General features: G+C 39.7%; 1 protein-coding gene across 1 annotated transcript in view; it reads right to left on the minus strand.

The window, feature by feature from the left end:
• Positions 1 to 24074, minus strand: part of cemip (cell migration inducing hyaluronidase 1) — a 121172-nt gene that overhangs the window by 12349 nt on the left and 84749 nt on the right. The window contains exons 9-19 of the mRNA XM_058077488.2: positions 21711 to 21832; positions 20152 to 20299; positions 18680 to 18871; positions 12993 to 13162; positions 9659 to 9868; positions 7997 to 8202; positions 5645 to 5714; positions 4994 to 5122; positions 3795 to 3880; positions 2727 to 2858; positions 2609 to 2644 (exon numbers count right to left, since the gene is read on the minus strand). Of these exons, the coding sequence (XP_057933471.2) occupies positions 2609 to 2644; positions 2727 to 2858; positions 3795 to 3880; positions 4994 to 5122; positions 5645 to 5714; positions 7997 to 8202; positions 9659 to 9868; positions 12993 to 13162; positions 18680 to 18871; positions 20152 to 20299; positions 21711 to 21832 (1501 nt within the window). The remainder of the gene's footprint in view (positions 1 to 2608; positions 2645 to 2726; positions 2859 to 3794; positions 3881 to 4993; positions 5123 to 5644; positions 5715 to 7996; positions 8203 to 9658; positions 9869 to 12992; positions 13163 to 18679; positions 18872 to 20151; positions 20300 to 21710; positions 21833 to 24074) is intronic.

Below are 24074 nucleotides of genomic sequence, written 5' to 3' on the forward strand. Positions count from 1 at the left end.
TCGTTATTAAAACAAATTGTTGTAAGGTGGTGTCGGAAGGCCAAACCAATTCAGGAGGCAGACTTGCAGTTCTCCCAGTCTAGGCACATTTATTTAGCTTGCCAGAGAAACTTACGGATAACACTGAAAATAAAAATAAAAAAATTGGGGAAAAAAAGAATGACTTGACTTCCCAAAACAACATCAAGAAAAAAAGGTATTTGCTCACATCACTGAAATCCAATACTGCAGCCACCCCCCCCCCCATACATCCCCAGCTGCCCTCCCCCCATCATCAGTACATGGTATGGTCTGATGATGTCACTAATGACATCACCAAACCTATAAAACCCAGAGACTCATGGCGGCTCCTCCCCAAACATTCCTGCAGGTGACTCCCCAGGTAAGTATCCGCAGGTAAGACAAACTCTGTACACCTGTTCGACTCCCAATTTATTATTAATTATTATTATTTTTTTATTATTTATTATCAAAGTATTGCTTCAACCACAGTTGAATAATAATAATGTCCACAGTTGAGGTCTGGAGGTCTGCGTCTCCACTGCACACAGTATGGACAGAGTACATCTCCAACATTGGGTGTGATTTCCGTCACTGGCACTGACTTACCTTCCAACCACAGCTCAGTACAGTACAGTACAGCAATAGAGGCACAGAATATGGCCCATTTCGACTCAATATCGCATATCGAATGGAAAACTCTTTCCCAGCAGGCCCTCACATGCCATTTAACCTAATTCTTCCAACTGATCAGTTGCCAGCTCAGCCCCTCTCTTCAATAGTATGCTGACAACGTGCAGACGCAGGTCTGATGATCCGACTACAAAGTCGTTCATAGACCTGCGGTCTAAGGTGTCAGGTACACTGATGGACATTCTCATGTTCCTGCACGTTGTTTATTTTGGACAAATTAGGATTTGCACAGTTCAAATCCAATAGCATCACAGGATTCATATAATTTCTCCCAATCACGGCCTTCTCGGTCAATGAAGTCTCCCAGTAGAACTAGAGAGTCCTCAGCAGCCATGCTCTCTCACACACCCTCGAGGGACCCCAATAAAGCCTTCTCCCACAGGAAAACTTACATTCCATATTTGACAGACAAAGACAAGGTCACCCAGGCACCCAACATTGGCTGCCACCCATCGCTAAATACACTGGTCTCTTATGTTTACCCCTGCAGATGGTGGGTCTACAGTGGGGCAGATGCCAACACTAAAACATCCATTTTTAGTCATGTTTTGCCACTATGATTGGACAGGCTAGGTTGTGTTGCAAACTGTAAATGTGAGTAGAAAATTATTGCACATTACCAGGAAAGGCAAATCCTGAAGCTACAGAATTTATTTGCATTTGTAAAGTCAGATAGTTCATTTGAAGGTTTGAATGTCTTTGCCTCAGTTTAAATATTATAGTAGAGCTTGCTTAACTATTATACTATTGCAGTGGTGCAATGTTATGGAAATATATTCCTGAATATGTAGCATGCATGTCCATCAGCTCTGCTGCACCTAAGCTTACCATGCATTATGTAGGACTGATGTGGGGCGGGATCATCAGTATGCATCATGCCTAAAGACTTTACTCTAATTCACACCTCAGGGACAACTCTTAAATTACTTTTCACACTGCTTCAAAGCACTGTTTACCACTGCCCCCTAAGCTCCTTATAAGGTATTTTCCAATTACTCACACATGCCGAGAGAAAGAGAGAGAGGGGTGTCTTACATCACAGCTAGCAAAGGCAAACAAATAAAATAGACAGAAAATATAGTATGTGGGCCATTCCACCGAATTGGTGCTATTTGGAAATAAAATTCAAACTGCAAGATTAATTTAAACTAACTCCAACACTGCATAACAGAATGTGTTCCAGATTTCTAAAATTCATCTTGTAAATCCTTCAAAAATTACTATAAATTATTAAAATATTAATATTATTTTGTATTTCTTTACACAGTTATGTTATTACTAGTCCCTAATAACTACACTTTTATTTTATTTTGTTATATTTTTTAAAAATGTAGTCACAATTCACACTTATGTTGTGTCCTTGAGCTTTCGGCTTGCATCATTTGCATCCTCTGCAGGCCATGGGAAGGACAAAAGTCAATTTGGGGGGGTCGTTCTTGAAAATCTCAGCACAATCCTGAATTATTATTATATTATATAAATATATATATATTATATTATTTATATATTAAATATATATAAAATATATTGTACATTATTTATATATTATTATATTATATTAATAAATTATTATTAATTTTTTGTTATTTATTTATTGCATATCACTGTAATGTGCTTAGAGACAAAATGCTATTGGCATAAACGCCATGTGGGTATATTATTTTATATTGTAATATTTGATAATTGTATTTTCATGATTCCATGTTAAACACTCACTCCACACAAACACACATTTTGGCTTTGGAAACATATCCAAACTTTAAATATAGTTCCCCATTTTTCCCCTATTCCCATTTTGAGTAGTTCAGTATGTCTATTATCAGATTTAGAGTCGATAAAAAAGATTTAAGAGAGCGTTACAACAAGCAAATGGCCTCCATAATTACTGATTTGCTGATTCAGAAAAAGTTCTTACCTTGCCAAAGTAAGGCCAATGCCATTATCTGCAAATCTAAAAAAAAAAAAACAGAAATACAATAAAATAATCAAGTGCATTTTGAGTCACTCAAAAAAAGTCAGTGGAATGCACTCACTGGCAGTCGTCAAGCCAGACATCGCCTCCTCTCAGCCACGCCCCATGATCCTGGTTCTTGTAGGCTACAAAATGGTGAATGAGAGCAGGAACTCTGGGTTTGAAAGGGTCAGCATCCTGGTGGGGGCCATACCTAAAAGGTTCACAGGTTCCATCACCGGTGTAAACAAAACAGACCTTTTGTCATAGACAGACACATAGAAAAGTCATTCATGCATTAAGGGTCCAGTAGTTGTTGTCTTATTTCTGCCTGGCAAAGTGTGCTAGAGATGTACAAGTCATGAAACCTGAACACTCGGGTTTCACTGGCTCACAGGTGCTCGACAAAAAGTTTTTTTGACTCATCGGTGCTTGATGAAGACTGGAGTTTCACTGATTCACAGGTTCTTGACAAAAACTAAAAGAGTTTCACTGACTAACAGGTTCTTGTCAAAAACTGAAAGAGTTTCACTGAATCACACGTTCTTGCCAAAAACTGAAAGAGTTTCACTGACTAACAGGTACTTGACAGGGCATAAAGTCTCATTGACTCTCAAGTCCTCAACAAAGACTCAAGTATCACTGATTTACGAGTGCTTGACAAAGGATAAACTTTCACTGACTTAAAGTCATCATTGGTATTCGTGAGGAAGGGCATCCGGAATATAAAGTGCTCAAGCTAGAATCAGTATGCGGCTCAAAAGACCCGCTGTGGCGACTCCGAAATCAGGAAAAAGCCTAAAGAAACAAACAATTAAGTACCTGACAAAGGCTAGAGTTTCAGGTGCTCAATGAAGACTCGGGTATCACTGATTTACGGGTGCTTGACAAAGGCTCGAGTTTCATGACTCATTAGTTGTTCAGGAGTCAAGTCAAGACTGAAGTTTCACTGACTCACGGTTACCCGGCGGACACTCGAGTTTCACTGACCCATGGGTTCTCAACAAAAACTGTAGTACCCAATTCACTTTTGACTCAGAAGAATTGGAGTCAGTAACTGGAAACAGCTTGACCATCACTAATGTCCTCCAAATAGTTCTGGATGTGAAACATGAAGTGACAGGCTGGAACAAGTTAAATGGAGGCTGACCTGGATCCGATCAGAGACAGGAAGGGTCTCTTGTCCTTGTCATTGGCCTGAGTGGTCTTGACTCCATTGTCCAGAATGAATCCAGCCTGAGACCACGACAGAAATATTCAAATATTCAAACACCGAGCAACAGTAGAGCTTGTTAACACTTTTGATAAAACCCAAGCATTTTCAAGCCATGGGTTGGCAAAAACTTCCATCAAATTCTACAAAAACCAGGTTGTATTTTATATTACAATTACAATATACAATATTACAAATACTTTCAATGTCAATGCAACATACTATACAGCGTCACTGGTGAATTGCTGAATGGCATTAAGAGAGGTAGAAGCTATGGATGCCATTGCTTTTGAGAAATGCGAATAATGTATCGTTAAAAAATAATACTATTTCATGCACAACACATGAAAAAAATCAACCTCAGCTCCAAAAGCAACCTTGTGTTACAAACATCCCATGGCGGCAGGATGACATGAGCTATGCTCCCATTAGGTTGGTCCCAAGTAAAATGTAGCAAAAGGCGCAAAGAGCCATCAGGAGTGCAACACTTTCCACCAGCATGTCATAAACACTCAAACTGTCCTTAATGTGGCAGGTGCCACTCAGAATCAGAATTTATTTTTATTGCATACAACAAAATTTGAGTGCAACTCCACGGTGTATTTTGTAGAAAGTAAAAATAAGAATAAAGAAAAGGATAAAAATAAAACAAGGAATAACAATATAATTATAAAAGTGGCAGGTGCTGTTTGGTAAGTGACAAAAATAAAACTAAAACAAAAAAAAAACAAAAAAAAAAAACTTACTACATTAGGAAAGCAGGAAGTGAACAAATGTAAAAGTTACTGATTGTAAAAGTACCAGATGGAGGGGTAGGATTTAATAAGCTTTGCTTTTTCCTACTCCTTTTGGACTGTGAACTGATTATGGGATGCACTCAATTGTAATCTGATGCATGTCCAAATGAAATAAAACCATTACCATTACCGTTACCAAATATATGTCATCCATTTTCTTTCCTGTCTGATGTCTGCCCTTGATTTTGTTTGCTTTCCTTCTCCTTGTTGCACACACTGTCTAATGTCACTATGTGATGGATACTTCTTATCACATTTTTAATTTTTTTTTAATAATCTCTCTTATAATGTTCTTTTTTTTGTTCCTATTGAGTATGAGGAGTATTTGTCCAGACTCACCCGGTAGTTGGAGTGGGCTCTGTTGTTGCTGAACTGACCCATAGGTGTGTGTTCTGTTTTCCCAGGCGAGTATAACCCCTCCGAGGGTCCGGTGGGTACATGGTGGAAAATAAACCAGAAACCGGTTTCCTACAGGACACACGTGGAACATCTTTAAAGATTCTGTCACACAGAAGAATAAAACGTGCAAATGCAAAGCACTTTCTTAACATGAATGTACAGTTTAGCATATTTTTAATTTAGTTTCTTTTTGCAGTACAATAGGCACATCTACAGTAGGACAGATCTACGCTTGTCAAGGGTTTAACTTCCACAACCGGAAAATGGAGAAAAAAAATGACTTTTGACATACAGCTCATTACTACCCCTGCTATTTTTGGTCCTATTTAAATTCCTGGATCCGTTGTGTGTGGTTCGCACCTCTGAACATATCTGGATGGATTAGCTTTTTATTTCACCGTCCCCGTATGAAACGTCTACAGCTGTGTCAAATCCCAAAGTGTGATCGTAATTGGCACGCTCACACATGGAATGTGCAGTTCTGTCTGCTCGATGTGGAAGTTTGTCATGAATCTGACCTGGCAACACGGTAATGAGACAAACCCGCACTTGAGATGGAGGCTGAGAGGCATAAAAGAGATGGAAACTCACCTCTGAGCCTGCAGCAGCACAGTTGATGAGGTTGTTATTGGGGTTGGCAATCCAGAATGTTGAAGTTGCGCTTGAAAAAAAGAGAGACGGTAACTCAGTGGGGAAGAAAAAACAGAAAAATAGACATCCCCTGCGGGATTTTGTGATGCTGCGATCGCACCAGTTAACACAAATTCAGACAAATCGTGCATATTATGCCTTGCAACTTTGTCAAATTCCTACAACTTCCCTGCAGATTTTGCCCAACTATCAAGATTTTTGCCAATCAAATTTGTCCCTGAGCAGTACTCCCTTGAGCAGTGCATGTCAACATGTAGTGGTCATTTGCAGAATGCATTTTTCAGTATGTGGCGCTCGATGGAAAAAGTTTGGACCAAGCACTAGACTACAGCAGCCGGGGTGAACAACATGAATTGCTACATCATTTCTATTTCTATCAAGAAAGCCATGAAGGTCAGAATACAAGGAGGAAACATATAATGACATTCATTCATTTCACATAATGTTCCGTTATGAAACACAATATAGTAAATATTGTGAAGACTTTTGAGTAAACAACTTTTTTAGATGGCCAACTGAGAATCAAGGTCAGTTATTCAACCTTTGTCCAGGCTAGTTTTCAGGGTTTTTGCGTCTTTTGTACAATAAAGCTACCACAAAAATGATGTCTTCTTCATATCTTTGTAAATTTACAAAAATATTTCAAATGCTATTTTCCCCATTGTATTTACCATAGATATTTGCATATATTTGCACATTTTTTGTCCATAGTTAACTCACAATTAATCACATTTAATCGCAGAAAGAAAAACGTTTTTTATTAAGTTTTTAATAAGTAGGGGAAATCTCTTTGTGGTAAACGATTTGATGAGCAACTACAACGATAATTACATTTTACGTAAAAGGATATCAATTTCAGAAGTATGGACCATTATTTAAAACATATTTTGTATTACTATTTTTCTTTATTATTAGCATATTAGTTCTTAAACTCGCCCACAAAAGTTAATACATATACGAGTGAGACCTCTAACACATTTTTGTCAGCTCAAAAAGAGATTTGTTTATTTATGATACTGGTTTTAAATTCAAAATGACTAATAGGAACATTCAGAAAGGATTATTATTAAGGATTTGCCACAATGCATCTTTCCTTCATGAAATTAACTAATGAAAATACCTAAAACACGGGGCAAAAAAATCATAAAATTTGCAAACTCAATGGAATTTCATTTCGCTTTTAAAACACATTAAAATACATAAAAGTAATCATTATATTACAGTAAATATTATTTTATTACACTATTCTAACAATTCATTACAAATCTCACCATTTTTGAATGTTTAATGTGAGCTGCGATTTGTCCCACTTTTTTAATGGTCATTGAATGCACCGATACACCGATGCATTTTCCCCTTAGCACAACACTGGACTTCAGCCACGGTCATCACATTGACAGCCCGTCAATAGCAGCTGTAACTCTAGCTGGCAGTTCAATGCCAAAATCATCAGAGATGCCAAAATGTGAAAAGCACTGGTTAGTTGGCCAAGGTAGCACTGTATATGAATATAAAAAAAATATCTGCACTGCTCCAGTCTCTGGCAGGCCATAGAATCCATGATAAGTCAAACACAGTGACAGTATATACAAATACCTATTGTCTTGCTACAAGAGCCATGTACCAGGGCTTTGAAGCTAACCAATCAAAATACTCTTCTTTCTCAATTTCTGCTCAATATTTGTTCCAGTTTGTGGCTACCGTGCTTCAATCAAACTACGGTGTGGGCCGAGGGTCAAAATTGCAGCCGTTAAAGGAAACCTCCGTTAACACGTCATTAACACGTTAACTTTGACAGCCCTAATATTTTATATATTTTACTGTGATAGAGTGAAGCCTCAAGCACAATGTACCATACTGTATGAATTGGATGGAGGAGGAAGAATGCAGGAACCAGAAGGAAACAGATCCTCGGATAATGTGGGAGAAAAGCAAAAGCTTCTTGTATGCTAATGCTGGAGAAGGTGGATGATTCTGTCTACGTGAACACCATCATGAATCCAAAACCTTTGCGGATACTCTGCGGCTTCATGCAAAGCGCTTCAAAGAGATCCAAGTCATGTGACCTGGATTAGGACACTTTATATTCAGTGCTGCTATTTAATGCTTTAAATCAAACGTATTTCGGACAAAGTGTGCAAAGAAAAGTGAAATATAACCCAGAAAAAGACTTGAAATGTGTTCAAATGTACTTATAAACATGATACAGTGTGAGTGCAAGTTAGAGCTGAAAAACATTGTACAGTGCGAGCTAGGCCCGAGCTAGACGCTAGCATGTGCGTGCAGTGTTACCTGCAGTCTTGCCGTGGGTTGGCGACGTATCCTGGGTAGGCTCCATCAGTGATGTCACGACACATTTTACTGTCTCTGTCTGAAGGCAGGAGAGTTCCTGCTCGGACCATGAGGCCCAGACAGTGATAAAATGTGTTTCTCTCCTCTGGACCGTCCTCTGTGAAGAAACAATGGCCGAGCGCGTCGTAGCCCACCACGTCTTTGACCTGTAATGACAACGTATCGTTGAACAGTGATTCAACTACAGAAGTAAGCGTTAACATAATAATGATTCGGGTGCATGAGAAAGTGAACAGAAAATGCATATTACACATCACAACCCCAACAGAACCAATGTAAGAACCAGAATATAACAATAAATCCCACTAATTCAGTTCCTGGTCCTCTGGTCTCTAGACAAACCAGCTGGTCTTCAGTCTTATCCTGTAGTAATAATATGTACATTTCCACATCTACAGTAACCATTAAAATGTTCATGTATTATTTTATACAATATCTTCCCTGTAGATCTTGTACATGCAGAGAAAAACTTTATTAGTGAACTTGGCAAGTAGATTTGTTCACAGAACACATTAACCCTGTGGACAGAAACATCCATTTCATTCAGGAAGGCATAAAAGAAAACATGTTGCCATTTTCGGACTGCAAAATCAACGCAATGCAGGGAAAACAAAATCCTCAATATTGACTTCTATAGAATATCTGCAGACCAGTATCTGCTCTTTGACCGCTATCACCTACTAGAACCTCCAGGACAGAGCAGAGATGATCCCCACCACTGACACCAGAAGACAAAAGAATCAGACACACATAAGGGCCTTAGTGACATCCACCAGGAGAAGAAGGGTCAAGACACACCAGCCTGAGAATAGAAACAGGCGGTGAAAGGTGGTGGTCTTTTATGTGGCTGATGTACCACAAAAACTAAATCCAGCAATGTTGTTTATGCAGTAGAGTGCAGTGAAGAGAGCAATGACATCTACATTGGAGAAACCAACGTACCCTTATACGTACACATATACGTACATACATACGTACATACGTATGCACCACAGTTCCTTTGAGCCCATAGACAGCACTCCGTTTGCATCTCAAAAAGGAAGAACAAAAACTTCCCAAAGACTGGAAGCCCTTGGAGCCACAGTTTGCATTTCTGGGATGCTGTTATTTATGTTTTGCTAATAGTAATACTAATAGTATTAATTATGAATATGAACCTACAGGGGCTGCACGGCGGGCGAGTGATTAACAAACCACACAGCTAGGAGACCAGTGTTCAATTCCACCCTCGGCCATCTCTGTGTGGAGTTTGCATGTTCTCCCCGTGCATGCGTGAGTTTTCTCCGGGTACTCCGGTTTCCTCCCACATTCCAAAAACATGCTAGGTTAATTGGCCACTCCAAATTGTCCATAGGTATGAATGTGAGTGTGAATGGTTGTTTGTCTATATGTGCCCTGTGATTGGCTGGCCACCAGTCCAGAGTGTACCCCGCCACTCGCCCGAAGACAGCTGGGATAGGCTCCAGCACCCCCGTGACCCTGAATGAATCTACAGGTGCAATTTTAAAATCACAAGAAATATCTTTAAAATTGTCAAACATTCTTAACAAATCTAAAAAAAAAAACAGAATCAAAATATTTCTTGCCAAGATGTGAACTCACCAGAAGTCCATTGGAGCCATGGATGGTGACACAACGAGAGAACGAGTGGTGGATAGACAGATCACTGACAGAGGTGGGGGGGTTGTAGCCTCCCCTCTCATCCACATCACCATCCATATGGAAGTGGACGGGGTAGTGTCCCATGGTCTGTTGACCCATGTGGTGCAGCTCCATGCCTGATATATGAGCGGCTTTGAATCCTCGCTCCACCTGATGATGACAAAGAGGATCCATCACTTCATGACGACATAGCAACCAAGTTAGAAACACTTGAGGGACTGGAATGGTGGAAGAAGCTTGGTGGAGAGATTAAAGCAGCCATGTCCAAACTATAGCACGTTTGGCTTTTTTTTTATCACGCTTTCTTCAACTGTTTGTGCAAACTAATAATACTTTCTGAAACAAGGGAGTTTGTGCTTTCTACTGCAGTGTTAATTTAGACAACAGTTTTTGATTCAGTTTTAGTCATTGTTTACAACATATGACTACATTAAGTCAACTAAATTTAGTTAACTAAACTATAAAAATAAAAAGATAAGGCATCTTTAAAGTTTTAAAGGAGATGCATTCACAGACTCTCTGAACATCACAAAAATGCTGTAATCCATGCCAAGCTTAAACTCAACTCTGAACCTCCGACATCACTTCCTGCCCAACTTTGGAAATGTCTTAAATGACTTATTTTCTGTGATTATATCGTCTATACTTGGTAATAGGAGTGTAAAAGTGACTGTGGGGTGTTATTTAATGTTTCAAGGGCTCTAATGATGTTAAGAACCATATTTAGAAGGTCAGAAACAGGTTTTCTATACTCTCAGTACGAAGATATTCCATTTGTTAAAAAGAAATTCACCAATCAACCATGATAAATGAGGTATTACCTTACTGTCGTTTACCTTTCTTTTAATAAAATACAGCAAAAATAGTCATTTTTCAGACATAGTTGCAAATGATGTTTCATTATGATTAATTCATTTGAAAAGTGTAATTAATTTGATAAAAATTTTTAATCAAATGACTTAATAATAATGTATCCCTGCACTGAAAATAAAGGATATTCCGACTCAAAAAATTGTATAGATTCCATTACATTATAAAAGCATTCCGTAGAATAAACTTTGATTTGTTACTTTACATTTTTATTGAGCTTCTTTCCTGTGCCTTTGTTCCCAGTCGCCATCTGATGCTGTCTTGTTAACGGACTCAAAGGAATACATTTTTGTTACACTTTGAATTTTCTTTCCAAGCAATTTTCCTCTGGAGATTTGCAGCACAAGATAAATGAGCAAGGTTGTGACACTGACTTAAACACCATTTGATGTTTCTGTCAAATCAGCTAATACATCTCCACTTTGTGTCATACATCTGGCATCATTCCCTTGCAGGACATTCCAGCTCAAATGAACATCTGCTACAAATTAAAAACATGCAACGGTTTTGTCACTTTGCTTGTTGGACCGTACAAGATACATTTATCAATGGAGAGTTTTTTTTCTGCTTGAGCTTCATAATGCTAAACAGAGATAAAGTATTGGAACAGTATGGCGAACTTCTGTGTTTTAGCTTTAGGCTGTCCCAAGTGCTGCCTTTGGGCGATGTCATTTTCTTATCATTGGAAGACACTTTACCGGAATACTGGTACATAAAACTATCGCCCAATCCTATCGCGGCATACTGAAGGACATTCGACTCCTTGGACAGCACCTCACCGAGGTTCTTTTCACACTTTGACCAGTACAACAATCCTGGGGACGATATTCCCATTCAGCTGCGACAGCACTCGGTAGCAGCCCATCCAGACGGTGTGACAGGAAGGGTGACCAGCAAGCAGAGGTCTTTCACGACCATCTTCAACCTCCCGCTACTGTTGTCGCCACACCCATAATCAACAAAGACTCATCACATCTCCAAGCAAGGAAGCAATGCTGATGACCATGACCCCTCCACACGTCTGGATGATGTCACCCTCTCACTGTGCATCTGGATGCCATTCCTCAAGAACAAACCCCAAACTGTCAGGATGGGAATCAACCACTTCTCTGCTCAGGGATGTGTCCTCAGTCCCCTTCGATATTCGCTGTTCTATCATTCCCATTCACTCCACACTATCTTCTATCTTCTATCTGATGACACCATTCTTGTAGGAATGATCAGGGATAATGTCAAGTCAGCCTACAGGGAGGATGTTTGACATCTCCAGCGATGGTGTGAAATCAACAACTTGGAGATAAATACAGTCAAAATAAAATAGCAACGAGTACATCCTGCTATATTAATGAAGAGGAAGTGCAGAGGGTGGAAAGCTTGAAGTTTTTTGGAGTCCAGATCTCAGCAGAGCTCGCCTGGTCCACCAACCTTCTCTCATCTGATGAGTACTCCCCCAGCACCTACTGCACCTACTGATAAAGCTCTACACATCCACCGCCTCATGACCTATTGCTGGGATTGGTTGCTTCAGCAGCTGCACTGCAGAGGACAGGAGGGACCTGCACCACAGCACATGATTTGATTCATACTTCTCCCCACTTGGAGATATTTACACTTGTAGACAGAGGAAAACCAGAATTATGAAGAACCCCTCCCACCCTGAGTATAAGTATATAATATATAGAGTAATAGGTAATGGTTTTATTTCATTTGAACATGCATCAGATTACAATTGAATGCATCCCATAATCAGTTCCCAGTTCCACATGTTCAAAAGGAGTAGGAAGAAGCAAAGCTTATTAAATCCTACCCCTCCATCTGGTACTTTTACAATCAGTAACTGTTACATTTGTTCACTTCCTGCTTTCCTAACATAGTTTAAGTTGTTTTTTTTTGTCCTGTACCAAAGTAGGAGGTGATATGAGCATCCAATGCCATAATGGGTACCATAGTAAGTGTCAATATAGTGATATATATAGCACATCATGACTGGTTCAAGACTCTTCATCCTTGTATTTAGCAAACATCAACTGCTTGTATTGTTTCTTGAATTGGCTCATCGTTATGGTTATTTTTAGCCTTATGCATTATTTTAGCTGTTTGAAGATGAACTATATCAGCAAGTTGAAGTATTTGTGATTTTAGAAATAAGGAGTTAGTATGTTCTCTGTAGGCAGCATTATGAATTATCCTAACTGACCTTTTTTGCAGTACATTTAGCTAGTGAAGATTGCTTTTACAGTTATTAGCCCATATTTCCACACAATAAGTAAGATATGGTAGAACCAGAGAGCAATAAAAAGTGTGGAATGATTTCTGATTGAGAACAAAATCAGATCAGCTTAGATCAGAACAATTTCTTTCGTAAAGAACATTAGTTCCTACTTCACAACACACCCCATCTTACCTTTATATGTCCTCCAAAGGTGTCAAAGTCAAAGAACTTGCAGGCTTCATTGCCATAACAGCTGGGCTCCATCTCACCACAAAGTAGGATGTTACGACTTAACAGACCAACCTCAGCTCTCATGTCCACACCATCCACCTCTTCACCCATGTGGATAAACACGGCTTTACCTGGGAAAAGGAACAGGTACACACTTCAGAAGGGGTTCCAGAGGGTATCGGACCGACACAGGATTCCAGCACCGGACTACCAAGTGGGTCAGGAAGTATGGCAATCCTCACGGGACTTACCATTGGCGGGCTCCAACCATAAATTGGCACCTAGTTTTGTCGGACCTCATCCCATAGACTCTCTCATCAGCCCAACCTCTGTCAAGCTCAAGATTCCATCCTCTCTCAAGGTACATCCGGTATTCCACATATCCTGCATTAAACCTGTTTCCTCAAGCCCGCTATGCCCTCCGACCGAGCCACCGCGTCTAATTGATGGTCAGCCAGCCTATACAGTGAGGGCCATTTTGGACGTAATTGAAAATTAGGTTATGGAAAATGTTAAAATACTACAAGAATGAAGGGAAATATGAGATGCAAGTCACAATTAAAAGAGAAAATAAATATAACAGTTGTAATTACAAGAACAAAGTCAAAATATTAAGAAAAAAATTGGCATTTTAATTAGAAAAATGTGAAAAAATTTTAGACTACACTGGAAAAATAATATCCTTTTAGCAGCATAAAGATATAAAAATATGTAAGAAAAAAGATTTTTATAAACAAACAAAACAAAATAAAGTTATAATTTCTGGAAAATTAGGTTGGGGAAAAATAATAAAATATTATATATTTATAATATTATATTATTATTATATCAGGGGTCACCAACGTGGTGCCCGCGGGTGGACCACTAAATGTGCCCGCAAAAATTATCATTGTTATTTTGTGCTTTAAAATTTGAATCAGAATTGCTTATATTAATGTATTTCTTTTTTTAAATCATCGTATAACATCAAAAATTAAAACAAAAATATTTAATGTATAACGAACTCTACCTCAAGTCAACATACGTATACTGTAACTTCTTAGCATTGCTATACAAAATATCAAAGTGGCCCTCGCATCCTTTCATTATTCAGTATGGGGACGCCACTGCTCTATCAAATACTAATTCATTATCTTTCCGTTAGTCTACAGTAAAATGATAGCCTGTTCTTTAAAAGGGTGTTTGGATCAAATACTTATTTTCCCCACTGTATGTTTGAGGAATATAACTAGACTGGACTTGATCCAATAAGGCTGGGTTCATCAAAACAGGTCCAAACAAACATGGTCGCGACCACACGGACTAATACAACCTCATTAAACCTGTCAACACTGCGCAAGTTTAACTTTGGCATACACGGCAGGATAAGTAGATCACTGCAAGCTATCTTTAATTCTCTCTGATCCATGTCCAAAATTTGCAACAGCAAGAAACAAGCAACCTCCTGCTCATGCAAAACCTGAGGGGTTTTGGAGTCATGTTATTTTCATGGTGTATTGAAAAATCTGGTGCTGCACAGTAGCAAGAGGAAGCCAAAAATGAATAAATGAGTGGAACAAGAGGAAAGATCAGTTAGTTGAGTAATATTGAAAAATATTGTAAATCACGGTCTGAGAACCATAGCTGAATGAATTCATACTTGGTTAGTGAAGTGAAGTGAGGTGTCAGGAAGTACCGTACTTAATAGTATGCATACACATAGGGCTCTAATATTGTGGTGTACCGCATGCAGTGCTAATTTGGTTCGGCGCACCATTTTGCGCAGCCAATTTGGTAATTTGGTAGACTAGGCTGCACCGACATGGCCGTGGCTGCGCACCAGGGGAGCTGCGCACACTTTCATATTGGTGCAGTGACAATTTTGTGACAAAACAGCGTGCCCTGAAAGATCGTCAGCCATGACCTGGTCTGTTCTTGGAGTAGGTGAAGCGCACCCTGCGCACCGTTGATCCAGACTTGACCGTTGCAGGTTTGAATGATCTGGCAACAGGCTCTAATAAATGTTAAAACCCATTTATAAATGAAGGCTCCTAATTAATGTACGTTTCGCGGCCGTGTCTGGAACCAGTTAACTCCGATAAACGAGGGATTACTGCACTCATATTGGACTATAAATGCACACATGATGATGAAGGAAACAAAATACGTCCTGTGCATGCTGACTTTCACATACAGTATTGAATGTTTCAATCAGCATGAATGGACCTATTTAGAGACACATCCAGGATACACGCTGAGTCTTTTCCTTGGACTTGAGTCAGTCCAAACACCTTTCTCTGACTCCATCACAGTACTCCGAGTTGTTTCAATTTGGCCTGCATGAAACTCAAAACATCCAGGTTTGTACAGTTGAAGCCATGGCTTGCTAAAGTATATGAAATGTGGCATTGCGTTGACTTTTTGCAATATTTTCTTTAAAAGAGATGTTATTTTGAAGGCAGCATACGATACGATGCACCAAATTCTACTACTACTTCAGTTTAGGAGTACATTTTGTTCCGGGCAGAGAAAATCTGATTTCAATTTGAGCCCTCTTTGCTACAAAGTATTCTCCTATTGAACACATTGCATCCCATTACTTTCCCTAACATGATCCCAGTAGGTGGCAGGCCTCAAAGCAAGAATGGATGTGTAGCTGGAGAAAACCCACGCACACACGGGGAGAACATGCAAACTCAGAGAATGTAACCCAGGTTTTCTGACTAGGGATGAGTCAAATATTATACAGGAGTATTCGTTACGGTTAATGCATTTTTGGATGCGAGTATGAAACGACTACATTTCATCATAATCCGTGTTCATGGTTAAAGAAAATGTTCATCACGTATTCATTCTTTCGCCTCTGCAAGTGGGGGTCACAGTGCGGCATCTAATTCGGCAAGTTAAAAACAGCTCATGTTACGTTGGTCACACTGCCTCCAATTTGTTAGGTTTTCTTCAGCTCGCCTCTATTTTGGTTTGTATCAAAAGCGACTTGGTAAACTTGTATCGTAACTTATGCATCAGGGTTTTATGAGCGCTATTTTACTTGAAATGTATTTTTGTCTTATTCCATGAAATCATCATAAAAAAAGTTTTTTGTCAATTTACATAAACAGTGGTAACATGAACTGATTGACTGTCGCAGTGACTGGCCACAACATTAGCCACAACATCGAACCCTCTGCCTGTATGGCTATGGTCAAATACTACACTCTTCTCAAGATGCTACAGTGTGTACATTGTAATCTTAAAATCAGATGGTGAGTGATCCAACCAGAGACCCAAGTTGTTGAGGTTAGACAAGAATCTCCATGGACTATGATGTTTGCAGATGACATTGGGATTTGTAGTGAGAGGAGGGAACAGGTTGAGGAGATGATAGAAGAGTGGAGGTTTGCCCTGAAAAGGAGTGGAATAAAAAATAGCCGCGGCAACGGCTATATGTGTGTGAATTAGAGGGACCCAAGTGGAAGAGTGAGGTTACAGGGAAAAGGTGGATACAGAGGTTGGAGAATTTTAAGTACTTGGGGTGAACAGTTCCGAACAAGATTATGAAAAGGAGGTGAATAAGCGTGTGCAGGCAGGATGGAACGGGTGGAGAAAAGTGTCAGGCATGATGTGATAGAAGAGTTTCAGCTAAAATGAAAGGAAAGGTATACAAAACTGTGGTGAGAACAGCCATGTTGTTCGGTCTCGAGACAGGAAGCAGAACTGGAGGGAGCAGAGACGAGGATGCTGAGGTTCTCATTGGGAGTGACCAGGATGGATAGGATCAGGAAGGAGTACATCAGAGGGACATTACATGTTCGATGCCTTGGAGATAAAGTCAGAGAGACCAGACTGAGATGGTTGGGACATGTCCAGAGGAGAGATAGTGACTATATTGGTAAAAGGATGCTGCCAGGTAGGAGGCGTAGAGGAAGACCAAAGAGGAGGTTTATGGATGTAGTGAAGGAGGACATGAGGGTAGTTGGTATGAGAGAGACAGATGTAGAAGACAGGGTTGGATGGAGGAGATTGATTTGCTGTGGCGACCCCTGAAGGGAAAAGCCCAAAGAGAAAGAAGAGGGGTTTTACAGGGTTAATCAGTTTTTACTACGTCCACACTTCTCAAATGATTCCAACTATTCCAACAACAAAATATCCAACTCATGCTCATTTTGTGACCCAAAATGACCACGGAATAAATGTCTTCTACATTAATAAATAAATGTCTTCTACATTTCTCAAGCCATTCAGGCTAACAGTCAAACATTCAGGCTAACCCGTACTTCCCATACTTGATAATGAATACCTGACGGGATAGCAGAGGTACTTGAGGTCATGGTCAGAGCAAAGGCATTCCTCTGTGGAGACTGGTAACTCTTTTTGTTGGTTTTGGCTGATGAATCATATGGTTTCTCTCCATGGACCACACAGGGGGAATAACTGCTGGAAGGAAGCCGGTTGACTGCTGGGGTGCCCTTCAGCCATTAAACCTTCCTCACGCTTTTTGTCTTCCTTAGTTCACTTCTACAAAATCATTTTCCAATTCATGTCCCTCTCTGGTCTTTGTCTATGTCAGGGGTCAGCAACCTGCGGCTCCAGAGCCGCATGTGGCTCTTCAGACTCTTTATTGTGGCTCCCTTTGCGATGCTTGAATATTTTTAACACCCGAGTGGGGAAAATGCACATCTTTTGTAATGAGTTTTAAAAAATCCAACTTTGTCTGAGACCATGAATGCATCCTGAGTGAGTTCTGACTGCTATCCAGTTCAGTACATGAAGAAAAACAGGTAATACTTACCTACAAATCTAAAAAATAAATTCGAGATAATTTAAAAACAGCGGCATGGGAACTTGTTTTTACGTTTACAGTAGTTTACACATACATTAATGTAAGTTTATCTCCAAAACTAGCAAGAGTACTCCAACTCGTCTTTTCTTATCTGAACTACTTTGATACCCCCAAATTCCCTCCAATGTTGTTTTAAACATACTATATGTTTTGCGGCTCCAGGCTATTTTTCTTCAGTGGGTATTGGGTAAAATGGCTCTTTTCATAGTAAAGGTTGCCGACCCCTGGTCTATGTTGAATGTTTAATGTAAGCTTGCATATGTGAGGTACAGTGTGGACATCCCTACAGTCTGGACAGCCTGTATAATGTACACATACATATGCACTCCTGATCAGAATTTTAAGAAACTGCAAGAATTTACATTTTGCACTGTTGGATTTTAAGGAGGGTCAAAGTACAGCTTCAAAATACACAAACAAGGAATGGGAGTGGGACACAAACTGTTTGCAACAGAGCTAAGCCACAAAATTCAAAGCGTAAAGTGGCGAGGGATTCCTGCTGTTGTATAACATACTGTATGCATTTTTGTCGCTATGTGCAGAATTTAGGGGTATCGTGTATTTTGCACTCCATCAAAAACCAAAATCAACACACACACCTATGCACACTTTTGGCTATCCTGTAACAAATTCACCTTGACACCATCGTTGAAATATGCTTCTTTCATCCAAGGTCAATAATGTGATTACTTCTATCCAATAAGTAAAATCACCTTGATAAGGTGAAACAAGTCATACATTGCTTCCATAACGTCTGCAATAAAATTCATAACCAAAAGACAATTTAAACCTCAAAACTATTGGAGTTTTATCGGCAGGTTTTTCTCACCTTGAACTTTAACTTGGTTGGGAGTGCAAGTCGGACACGCCATGAGGTGAAACTCTTCAGTCTGGTGCATGCTGTAGTCCGTGCTGGCCACCACCACCTGATCTCCAGGTTGCCATCCAACTGGCTGGTCAGCAAGCTCCAGAATGGTGCTGTTGGACAACAGGTCAATGGAGATGGATGCCTGAGGACGAACTACAGAATGAGAGATATGTAGAGAGTTAGCGACTGTTATTTTGGCAGTCGGGTGATGTCCTTTCATTATTAAAAAATAATTACTTTTTTAACTTTTTTTACAGACGCAACACCAGAGTTTCTCCTATAATTTGGTTTCAAATGTAAATGCAGGCTCCAAACCAAGCGACCACGAGTGGCCTGGTGCTTGTGTGTCTCACTGATTTTGACTTTTAATCCAATCCACTATATTTATATAGCACATTTTATAAACAGAGTTTCCAAAATGCTGCACAGACTAGTAAAATAAAAAGTACAAATAAAATACAATAAATAAAGGTACAAATTGAATTTAATCCAAAACTAAAAGATCAAATAAGAAATAAAATAGTAAAATTGATATTAAAATATTAAAAACAAGAAGCAAAGCAATAAAAGTATTAAAAAATCACACAGGACCATACGACTCACTCCGAGTTAAAAGCCAGAGAATAAAAGTGTGTTTTAAGACGAGACTTAAAGCTTTCGATGTTGGGGCCCTTTTTTACTTGGGAGGGGAGAGAGTTCCATAGCTTGGGGCCAACCACAGAAAAGGCTCGTTCTCCCCTGGTCTTAAGTCTCGTCTTGGGCACCACAAATTGAAGCTGGCCCTCGGACCTAAGTTATTCTTGCAACAAAAAAAAATCTACTGCTGATGTTTAAGTGTTCTTGTTAAATTCTATTCTTTAAATGTGCCGTGGGCCATTAAAAAAACAGCTGCAGGCACACTATACATAACACTGTTTTATAATAACTTCTTAGCTTTGTCTATGTTGGATTAGCATTTGTAAAAAAAATATCAAAACGGTGTTTGATTTTCTTTTTGTATGTGACCCTCGGAAAGTGAAAATTAAAAGTATGAACTCGGAGGTTGGCCTGTGGCAGAGTGATGTGGTGGTTAACTAACAGTGGTGGTCCATGCCGTTGTTGTGCCCAAGCACGTACATGCAAACAAACTCAGATTTTAAAAATGTGGTTAAAATAAAGAATCTATGAACTCTGAGCTGAGGCTTCACAAGATAGTGTCTTGGAATTCCAGTCACACACAAACTCTGCTTCTTTCACTATGTTGACTGATTTGGACTGTTTTTTCCGTCTATTTAATGACTAAACAATTGTTTTCACACTATACAAGATAAATATCTATGTGGTCACTTCATGCGTGCATTCACCCACATAAAACCACTTGTTTCTAGCATATAGAAGTATATTTGTAGATTGGAAAAATCTGGAAGATGTCAAGAAGATAGCAATCACATTACCCAGTTTCCCACACAGGAAGCGGACTCTGTAGTTGTGGCACAGGCCATGAGTTTGGTCCTTATTGCGGCAGACAAAGCCATAATCTTTATCATTTTTGTGGATCACATCGCCTGTCTGGTTTGACGAGATGCCATCGTGGGTTTCGGCCTGGAGAGAACACACACAAAAAGGACAATTACTCTTTATAGCTAAATACAGACGTGATGCACGCACTCCCCTGAATGATTAATGCATTGTCCATAGGTATGAATGTGAGTGTGAATGATTGTTTGTGTGCCCTGTGATTGGCAGGTCAGCTGGGATAGGCTCCAACATACCCCTGTGACACAAACGAGGATAAGCAGCATAGAATAGAGATGGAATGAGCCTATCTCCATATTATTTTACATTTGTCCACGATAGTATGATGGTGTACTGTTTCATTGATAGCAGAGCATTTGCAAGCTGATGCCTGTCCTTTTGTTCTGCACCAAAAATGCATCGAAATGCACAACAAACTTGACACAAACACAAAATAACAGTGACTATTACTGATCGCTGGTCTGGTTTTACTGGTCTGAAGACTGGTATAGTCTTTTTTTAAAAAGAAGATTAAAGACACACCTTTTTAATCAGGCTTTTAACTAATATTTTAAACTCTTCGTACATTTTTATCTTTTTAGTGCTATTTTATGCTTTTAGTCTTCAGTTTTTAAATACAGTGTTTCCTCAGGGGGGGTCCTCCACACTGTGGGCTGTGTCGGGTCTGCTGATGGGGGTGCTGTCCTTGGGTCCCTTCGACCCGACCGGCTGGGGGTTCCTCCCTTTGATGTGGGGGTCCACCTGTCTGTCGGAGTCAGGGGGCCCGGGTGCTGGTCCCCCGATGGCATGAGCTGCGGCTCCTCCCAGTGTGGACAGCCCCAAAGGCGGCGTTTCCTTGTTCCTCAGTGCCATGCCATGTCTCCCTACTGTGTGTGATTGTGTGTGGGTGTGTGTGTGTGTCTAGTATGGAGCGTGGGAGGGAGGGGCTTTCTTTGTCATTGTTTTCTTTTTAACTGTGGTAATTGTTTTTAATTCTGTAAAGCACTTTGTGTTGCATGCCCTTGCAGGAAAAGTGCTCTACAAATAAAGTTGATTTGATTTGATAGTGGAATACGTTTGTACTTTCATTGTGAACCAAAATGGAACGTGTGCGTTTCTTCATCATCATGCTTTCCACTTTCTACTCAGCCTGTGAATGATGTTTCGTGACTTTCACTTTCACTCATTTTAATGGTCAGATGTTGGCATAACGTACATGACACAACAGAAGGGGGTAAGCAAATGCAATGCTGCCATAAAAAAGGCAGCTGCTGGTTTCACTTGCTATTTTGCCACAGGCGTTGGATGCATAGTGGAAAGACTGGGTTGCTTATCTTTTAAGGAAGGCAAACATCTGCAATGTTATTTATAGTGCAACACTGTCATGTACCAGCATCCTGGCGGAGAGATGGACCAAAGTGACCCACAACTGGAGTCGGATACCACATCAATGTCTGCATTAGGGTAATGTGCTAGAACCAGCATGGATTCCATTTACCTGAATGTCCAGTGGACTCTTACACAGTCGGTCGGGATAGGCCTGATGCAGATCTGTTAGCTTCTCCCAGTCGCCGGATCCCCTCTCATCATCCCTGTCAAACCATTCTGTCCACTCAGCCTCTGTGCGGAACACACACATATACACATATTGGTGGCAAATGTCAGATTTCATCATGTCCTGAAGTCCATTGATGCAGTCTGCATGTATTTGGATAGTTTATGGTCAAGTGGACCATGTGAAAACACAGGGACACTACCATTGTGAATTTAAAACTACTGTGATTTCTGATGTATAAGACGCACCGTGTTTAAGTCGCACCCACTGAATTTAGAGCTGCTGGGCTCTGGGGTCCTCAAGGTCCCTCTGGTGGATAGAGGCAACATTGCAGCGCTCCCGCAACAATAACTAATTCAATACTTTTCATTCATTCATTTTCTACCACTTATCCTCACGAGGGTTGCAGGCGTGCTGGGGCCTATCCCAGCTGACTTTGTGTGAGAGGCGGGGTACAGCCAATCACAGGGCACATATAGACAAACAACCATTCACACTCACATTCATACCTATGGACAATTTGGAGTCGCCAATTAACCTAGCATGTTTTTGGAATGTAGGAGGAAATGGAGAAACTGTGCAAACTCAACACAGAGATGCCCGAGGGGGGAATCAAACCCAGGTCTCCTAGCTGTGTGGCCTGCACGCTGACCATTCTTCCACCGTGTAGTCATTAAAAAAAAAAAGACTTTAAAAGAGAAGTTTTTCATTTTAATCTTGTTTTGGTACTTTCCTTGTATATTTCTTACCTAGCTTTTTAAGTTTCTGTGTGATGATTTCTTAGTAAAATGACAACCTGTTTTTTTAGCTTGTTGTGAATTCACTTATAGCTCGTGGTTGCAAAGGCTACCGCTTCCTCACTGACTCGCAAGCGAAACAGTGTTAAAACTATTAATTGTAGTTCTATTCTAGAACATAGCCATAAATTAGCTGCACCACTGTATAAGTCAATGGTTTCAAAGTTTAATAAAACAGTAGTAGTACCATAATTCTCAGTGTATACGGAGTATTATGGTATTATGGAACTCTACACTGGTCAATTGGTGTCAGTAATGTTACATTGATGACATAATAGATGCTGCAGGAAATACTGTACAGAACAGGAAGTAAAAAAACAACAACAAAGCTCCCAATGCTAATGTACATCCATCCATGCGTGAGTTTAATTATGTCTAATTATTATGTCTACTATATTGGTAATAGGAGTGTAAAAGTGATTACAGGGGTGTTATGTCATGTTGAGAGGGCTCTAATAATGTTATAAAACAAATTACAAAAATTTCACTGAAATTAACTTAATAGTACCAATGAAACAGCATAAACGAGGGATTACTGTATATGAAGAAATACAAACTTACTGATGGATTTAAATTATTATATTTCATAATAATATTGAATTTTGGGGAAAGACAACAAATGCTGTTTGTATTTTTTACGTTGTATTTATTAAATATGCGATGTGCAGGACACTGTGCTTTTTTTTACAGTTCATTTTATTGCGCATTTATACACTTTATGACCTGGAGAGACAAATGGCAGCTAATATGTGTGATGCCGCCACTATTTGGGTGCACATTGCACATGTTTGTATGCTGGGCTAATTTCTTTCATAAGCACACTTTGTAGCAGATAAAAGATGCGAAGTGTCTAATTGGAATCAGATATGAAGGGGTTGGCAAAAGCAGAGACAATAACACCACTGAGGCAGACTACTGATGAGAAGATCAATTGCAGCTCAGGAAGACGTGGAAGTGCGGCAGCTCAGTAAACAGTGTTGCTTGTGTGTGTGTGTGTGTGTGTGTGTGTGCTTGTGTGGTCCTGATTCTAAGAATGCAGATCAATTTCAAGTCAAATATTGGTGGATTTAACACACTGGAAACATCAGTGATGTTTTGTATATAAAGTACGTGATTTGAAAGATGGGCTAAACGTAGACGCTAAATTTTTCTTAACTTGGCATGTTTTTGTGTAGCACAAAAGTACTTTGAATTAAATTAACAAACACTCCAATAAATTGACATTTACTGCTATGACAAATGCATCACATCAGGCTTTCCATAGAGATATTTCCCTAGCTTGTTTTCTATGCTTATATAAAGTAGATATCAAACCACTCACAAATGGCAAAAACCTGCAAATAATTAAGATGACATGCTAATCAAGCTCTGTGCTATGTCTACGGCACTACTGTACACAGCATCAATTTGCCTGGGGAAGTGCTGTCTATTTGCAATGAATTATGTTGACATTTACACCCATGCTCACACGACAGATACACCTCCCTCCCTCACTGTTCGGTGAGTGAGG

The sequence above is a fragment of the Doryrhamphus excisus genome, linkage group LG1 (genome assembly GCF_037039965.1).
Source record: "Doryrhamphus excisus strain RoL-2023G ecotype Guam linkage group LG1, RoL_Dexc_Guam_v1.1, whole genome shotgun sequence".
Lineage (NCBI taxonomy): Eukaryota > Metazoa > Chordata > Actinopteri > Syngnathiformes > Syngnathidae > Doryrhamphus > Doryrhamphus excisus.